The sequence below is a fragment of the Gallus gallus genome, chromosome W (assembly GCF_016699485.2).
Source record: "Gallus gallus isolate bGalGal1 chromosome W, bGalGal1.mat.broiler.GRCg7b, whole genome shotgun sequence".
NCBI classification, from domain to species: Eukaryota; Metazoa; Chordata; class Aves; order Galliformes; family Phasianidae; genus Gallus; species Gallus gallus.
The window spans coordinates 875,831-883,015 of record NC_052571.1 but is presented as its reverse complement, the minus strand read 5'-3'; the positions used below and the strand labels follow the sequence as shown (position 1 = coordinate 883,015).

The 7,185-nt window shown below is 44.0% G+C and overlaps 1 protein-coding gene across 10 annotated transcripts in view; it reads right to left on the bottom strand.

Annotated features, from left to right (window-relative positions):
• Positions 1–4,485: 4,485 nt before the first annotated feature.
• UBAP2L2 (ubiquitin associated protein 2 like 2) overlaps positions 4,486–7,185 on the bottom strand; it is a 115,005-nt gene continuing 112,305 nt past the window's right edge. For 6 of the 10 annotated variants that reach the window (XM_040655184.2, XM_040655175.2, XM_040655177.2 and 3 more), the window contains exons 27-28: positions 6,073–6,264; positions 4,486–5,124 (exon numbers count right to left, since the gene is read on the bottom strand). In XM_040655184.2, the coding sequence (XP_040511118.1) occupies positions 5,029–5,124; positions 6,073–6,264 (288 nt within the window). In that variant the 3' untranslated portion in view covers positions 4,486–5,028. Of the gene's footprint in view, positions 5,125–6,072; positions 6,265–7,185 lie in introns of those variants that run through there. The other 4 variants (XM_040655185.2, XM_040655187.2, NM_001277104.1 and 1 more) reach the window with 3 other exon arrangements.

The window sequence follows — 7,185 nt, the reverse complement described above, 5'->3', positions numbered from 1 at the left end:
CTCTCTAGTTGACGAATCAACTTATGAATGTGGAGCAAGGAGTTCCTGTTAGTGCGATACTGCCATCTGTGCACTGTTAGATCAAGCTGCCAGAATTGAGGTGGCTCAATTGTAAAGTCAGACTTGGACTGGCAGAACAATGGTGAATGATTTCTAGCTCGGTGGGCCCATGAGACCTCGGGCCATCAAGGAAGGGATGCAACATATAAGTGGGCTAGAGACCGAGGGGTGGACTTAACTATGGATGCTATTGCACAAGTTATTCATGACTGTGAAACATGTGCCATAATTAAACAAGCCAAGAGGATGAAACCTCTCTGGGGGGAAGGGCGATGGCAAAAGTATAAATACGATGAGGCAGGGCAGGTTGATTATATCACCTTGCCACGATCCTGCAATGGTAAGCGTTATGTGCTTACCATGGTGGAAGCAACCACTGTGTAGCTTGAAACATATGCAGTACCCCATGCTACTGCCAGAAACACCATATTGGGTCTGGAGGAACAAGTCCTGTGGCGACATGGCACTCCAGAAAGAATTGAGTCAGATAATGGGACTCATTTCAAAAATGCCCTTGTAAATACTTGGGCCAAAGATCATGGCATCGAGTGGATTTATCATATTCCCTATCATGCACCAGCTTCTGGTATAATTGAACGATACCATGGGTTGTTAAAAACCATGTTGAAAGCAATGGGTGGTGGAACATTTAAGCTCTATGAGAAGCATTTGGCAGAAGCCACCTGGTTGGTCAACAGTTTGGGGTCTATCAATCGCAATGGTCCTGCCAGCTCCCTACATACTGTAGAGGGAGATAAGGTCCCTGTAGTACATATAAAGAACATGTTGGGAAAAGCAGTATGGGTCCTTCCAGCTTCTGGGAAGGGCAAACCTTTTTGTGGAACTGGTTTTGCCCAGGGACCTGGGTGCACTTGGTGGGTGATACAGAAAAATGGGGATGTTCGATGTGTACCACGAGGGCATTTGATGTTGGGGGAGTGCAGTCAGTAATTCCATGTGTATATATATGTTTGTGTGTGCGTGTGTTTAATGCTTGTTAATTATTGCTTTTTGTTTGTATGTATTAAGCATGATGTCGTGATGTGGAATAAGGGGTAGAATGTCATGGTTTTATGATTTTTGGTTGTCAGTATTCCACATCATAACATCGTGTAGTGCACTGGGAGTTAGCTGCTGATAACAGAGCTGCTGTTCTTTTATCATTTCTACTCAGGGGGAACAGATAAAGTCCTTTGTAGGGTCACCTGTCATCTCTTTCAATCGTCTGGCTCATGTTTGTTGCGACTGCCATCTCGTCACAGCATTAGAGTAAGGCCTTCAGCTTTCGGACACTCTCTTTCATTATATTTATTAGTTCCAATTCTAATTATGTTGTATTATATTGTATTATAGTGTGTTATCTTTCTTTCCGATATTTTATTTAGTAAATTAGTTTGTTTCTCCTCAGATTTTTGCCACTGTTTTGTTTTGGGGGCTCATCTCTCTGCCCCTTTTCCTTTTATCCTTTTTCCCTTTTCCAGAGATGTGGATCTGAGGTTCACTCTTCCCCGCTCATTACAGAACCGGGCTAAATCAGCCTATAAACCTTTGACACCAGTACACTCGATTGTCCCTTGCAACCCCCTTCCAATTGGATGCAAGGTCCTTCTAATTATCAGTAGACACAGGAACGGTCTTGTGATTCTTTTACCTGGGCCTATAGGACTGAGGTATGTTTTCCATCCCAAGTCCCCATAACCTCACCACAATCACATTGTTAAAACCATAAGGTATTACAAGGTGTGAGTCCACTACTATTTCCTGCTTGAGTAGGAGGGAGTCTACTCTTAACAACTAAAACATCGGCTAGTACCTGTGGGCAGTTAAGTGTATTTTTTAATTCTAGGACATCTGTGGACAAACCCTTCATAGTTACTATAATATCCTGGAAGTTTGAGGCCATATTTGCCATATTGTCTTGATGGTCCTGAAGATCAGAACTCGCTCACCCGCCTGAGGTCATTCACCCTCTTTCTTCTTCTTTGCTCCTACTGTACTGGCAAACATTACTGGTGCAGCTTGTGTCAGTTTTCTCCACATAATTTTTGAACACCGCACGTTGTCAGAGTCATGAAAGTCATTCAGGTCATTAGGATCGAAATTGTCATTGTACAGCATCTCCACTACAGCCAGTTCTCTTAAGTACTGAATACCTGCTTCCTCGTTAGTCTAGTTGTTTATCTTGGGTACCATATCATCATCTTCACATCTTTCCATCCATTTTCTTTTAGTGGGTCTCTTTACCAAATCTAGTTGAAGGCCCCTCCCCTGCATCTTCTTCCTCTTTTTCTTCCCTTTCTTATTCTGTCTGTTCTAAGCAAGATGTCATTCGTTGCCACTTCTTTCCTTCTATGGGAGCAACTGATACTGATACGGGTTCTCTTTCTGACTGAGTAGTCTCAGCTCTGGGAATATCTTCTTCCTCACTCTCCTATTGTATAGTGTTAAACAGAACTTGGTAGGCATTTGTCAAACCCCAAATAATTTGTGTATCTCTAAATTTGCTGAAACTGCATCCTTCCTCCTTTAAGTACCTGCCCAAACTTTCAGGGTTCTGCAGGTTTTCGTAAGTAATGTTCCATGATACTGAGGGTGCCCACTCCTTTAAACTCTCTCAGAAATTCTCCCACACCCCCTGCCATTCAGTATTCTTTGTGTTTTTTAGCCTTGGGGTTCAGGTTCCCTCTGAGTCTGGTATGTACAAAGGGTGAATAAGGTGTTAAAAATAATGCCAGTCACATTCAGGGAACCTGATGATGTGGTTATTGTCCAGGCAGTTCAAAAATGGGGAGAGAAGAAATGAAAAACAACGTTAATGATGTTCAATATTTTCCATCCTGGAGGACTGCTACAACTCTGGACTGTCATCTGTCATGCCCGAATTATATCCCCCTACATCCAGGTACCACCCAGACTCACTTATCAGTGAGCTTTTTGAACATGCATTGCAGAGGAAATGCTAAATCACAGCTTGAAGCAGTGATTGAGCACCTGGTGGGAAGACAGAGCCAACTCAGGGGTGCTCAGGTGCATGCAATGCACCTGACTGACTGGAAGGGGTGGAGCCAGGATCCACTCCTTCCCAGACCTCATTTAAGCGTTGGCAGTGGAGGTAAGGCTATTTTGCTGGAGATTGCTGCATTCCTGAGGCTTTTCAAGAGTAAGTGCAGTGTATGAGGTGCGTTTTCTTATGTGAGCAATCCAAATCGTTTATTGCAGGTTCTAACATTCCTTATATACATTCCCAGGTTTTCTCTTGTAACTTTCCCACCGCCCTTTACAGGTCAACAAACCATTCCACACACACTCCTTAACAGTGCATGCAGGTGCTTATCCAGACTCATGAGTCGTTCCTAGCCATGCGCCCTTCTTCCAGTCAGGGTCATTATCACGCGGCCATCACCAATAATTTATTATCTTTTAGGTGGAAAATAGCAAGTTGGTATGATTCCAAAAACTTCTTGGAATATTGGCTTAGATAATAATAAGAAAAGAGTTATAATTAATAACTCAAATGGGAGAGAGAGAAAGTGGTTCTCACAGTAAAAAGTTGTCACTCTTGTCAGTATTGTAACAGTAACAGCGAAGTGTTTAAAAAACAATACAAAAAACCAGCTTGTATCTGCTGCTTGGCCAAATATGGCTTCACATTTACCACCTTCTCTGCTGCCACAAACTGCCAGACTCTCAAGGATGAACCTGGGGAAGGAGCCATTCCTTGGGAGGAGGCCCTCATCTCTGACCTTCCTCTCAGCACTTGCACACAGCAGCAGCACTTTCTCATAGGCACAGTAACACAGGGTGATAGTTCAGATTCACTCCCTCCTTACCTAAATTCACTGCTGCTGCTGAGATCAAGACAGAGTGTGATGATGGAGGGCACCAGAGGCAGACAGCAGCAGCTCATGGCAGGAGGTAGTGTGCTCTGCCTTTGCCCCAGGCCCTCAGCCAGACCCCTTCCCTCACCTTTGCCCTGTTACACAGTACCCCCTTCCCACTGAGCTTTGCTCTGGTTGCTGCAGGATGAGGTAGAAAAGGACAAGCTGTATAAGCAAAACTGTTCCTTGAGCCTTTGAAAAGCAGACAAACATGTGATATGCTCATATCTTTTATTAGGTAAGAGGAAGGGCTAAAAAGAAATGAAACTCCTAAAACATTCACTGCACTGGTACATAACAACAGTACCAGGAGTTGCTTCTCTGGTCTTTGTTTTAAAAAAGGGGAAAGAACAGGTGAAGTTTTCATCCAGTCACTCTGTCAATCCTGGGCAGGGTGGCTCAGGCCAAAAAGGATACAAGAAATAGCTTATAGTTTTAAGACAGTGCTACATAGTTTTTGCCTTTCATGATGCAAAGGAGGGTCCAGGACCCATTGAGCCATCCAAAGTCTCTTGCTTAAGAAACAAAACCAAAACCAAAGCAAAAGAAGTTTTTTTTGATTATTTATTTAAAAATTAAAAAATAAAGAGGTGACCTAACTGCCCCTGAGTTCATCTTCCACAGCAAAATAACAGCTATACTGGGGGGTGGGGGCAGAAATCAAACAAACAGGATACATCTTGATTCTTTTTTAGGAGCCACGCCTCCATATTTGTCTGAATTTAGAATTGCACTAAATAAATAGCTCCAATAAAAATGGCACAGTTATAAAGCCCATAAAGCTTGAAAAACAAGGAAGGAGGCCCAGGTGTATACAGGAAGTGAATAATTAGTCTTCCTACAAAGAAAATAAAACAGGCTCTGAGATGCAGAAAACCACATTTAGGCTCTGTTACATTTACAAATACATACATAAATATGTTACATACAACAGCAACTCAAAGAGGAAGCAGGCAAGTCACACAGAGGATGGCTGGCTGGCTACAGTTCTCCCCACACAGACAGTTGGCTGAGCAGTTACTTCTACTAATTTCAGGAATGAGCTTGGGCTTCAGCTTTTTTTTTTTTTTTTTTTTTTTTTTCCCCAGATTTAGTTAGTCCAGTATGGAGAAGTGCCATAGGCAGTTTTGGTAGCCTGAGACTTTTGCTGCATGGTGCTGGGCTGGTTGCGCTGGCTGGATCCACCCTAGCAAACCAAAAGAAAGGAGGTATCAGCATCAGCTGCCACCACACTGCAGGACCCATAGAACCTACAGGCCCCCAGGAAGACAAGCTCTTCAGTACAGCACCAGGAGAGCTGCCGCTCCCCAGCATCCACTAATACATCAGATCCAGATCTGACATCATGTTGGCCAGTGGCCAACAAAGACATCAAGCAGGAACACAGGGATACACCCCCCAGCCCTATTCCCAGCTAAGTGTCACCACTCTGGATGCTGTCACTCCTTCACTGCAGAAGGACACAGCTGGAATGATAACACTGGGAGATGCCAGTTGAGTTGTAAACCATATCAGCTCCCCTCTCTCCCCCCCCCCCCCCCCCCCCCAAAAAAAAAAAAACACCAAAAATGCTTAATCTCCCTCAAGGTCAGCTTCTCTGTGTTGTAAAACAGCATCAGACCACAAGAAGGAAAACAGTAGAGCTGTAGGAAAGAAAGGAGCACTTTCAGTGTGAACAGAGACAGTGCACCAGTCAAGTAAATAAAAGAGTCATTTTCTACTTCTGGACTCCAAAGCATAACATTTTTTTTCTTCTTTCAGTGAACATTTTATAGTGAGGAAAGGAAACACATTTGTTGGTGACATCAAATCAGAAATAGGAGCTGACATGCAATCTCTGCAAGGGGTTGCTTGTTTTTTTTCCCCTTGATCACAGTGCTTATGTTCAGGGAACAGCAGCACCTGTCTCAGCTTCACATCCCCTGCACCCTACATCACAATAGCCTCTTCCAAGCAGGACCTGTCCCACAGCCCTCCCCTATCTGGTAAACAGCATCTAGTCTGCAATCCTGCCAAGGCACTTGAACAAATAATAAAAAAAAAATTGAAAAAAACACCACACAAACCAAAAATCCCACTCTAGGACGTAGGTAGGAACAATCTCACTTTGTGAAGGAAGCAAGGGCTGACTCACCTGCCCATCTTGCTGAAGGTGATGATGCAGCATCTGTGAATGAGGCTGCTGATGTGCAGGCAGGATATGGAGAAAAGGAGCTGGAGCATAACCTGGGGCAGCACCAGGGTTCAGAGGCCCAGTAGATCCAAGAGCAGAGGGCATGCTGAAAGGAGGTGGTGTGCCAGCATGGAATCCCTGCTTGTCAAACGTCTGCACAGGAAGTAATGGGGAACATCAAAGACCAGTGCAAACAGCTCCACAGCAACCAAACAAGAATGACCTGAACACAGATTCCTGCACCTTTTGTCAATCCCATAAGCAAGTCAGACTGAACATCTGTGAGCAATTTAGTAGATGAGTTTCAACTCATTTTCATCCTTATTTCTGCTCTAATGTCTGTAACTTTTAAAATTGTCAATTTCATTGACTACTGTGTTCATTTTTTCCCTGACCTCTTTTTACTTAGTGGGATATGGGACAGCAGCAGCTGCTTGAAATCCATCCTTCACATCTTGTGGCAGCTCAGGCTAAATTACTTGACCTCAGGGCAGCCCAACAAAAAGACAAGAAGAAATTGTACTAAGGTTTTCTTTCCCCAGGTCAAAGCTTTTCCCCTAATGCTAAGCATGACTAGTGTCCTACCCATGGACACAGATCACAGTCAGACACACGAGTCTGACTGCCCTGACAGAAGGTTCAAGGATAAGGAAAGGAGCCAGATGTAACTCCACTGTATAACACAGCTTGAAGTGCTTTCTGCTCTCTCTGGGAACCTGTACACAAAATAATAGACAGAGGTGAAGCAGAGGGGTGCTGGTACCCATCAGAGAGACCCTCAGGTATAGCAGTGGGTGCTACTGACTGGTCTAGCTGGAGAAAAGCAAACATCCTCTTAACTCATCTGCTTTGGGGGCTACTTTCTAAAAACACTGGTGCTATCACATTTTATTTGTGCTCAGGGCACAGCATACATGAAGCAGCATGTGATAGTGCAGGGAGCTCTGCATCTGTGACAGCAGCTTTGGCCAAGAATTGATGAGGCAAAAGCAGCAGGATGGAGAACAAAACTCCTCTCTAGCAACAAGCAGAGCCAGTATAAGAAAAGCTCAAGTCTGCTGCTCCAAGACCAAC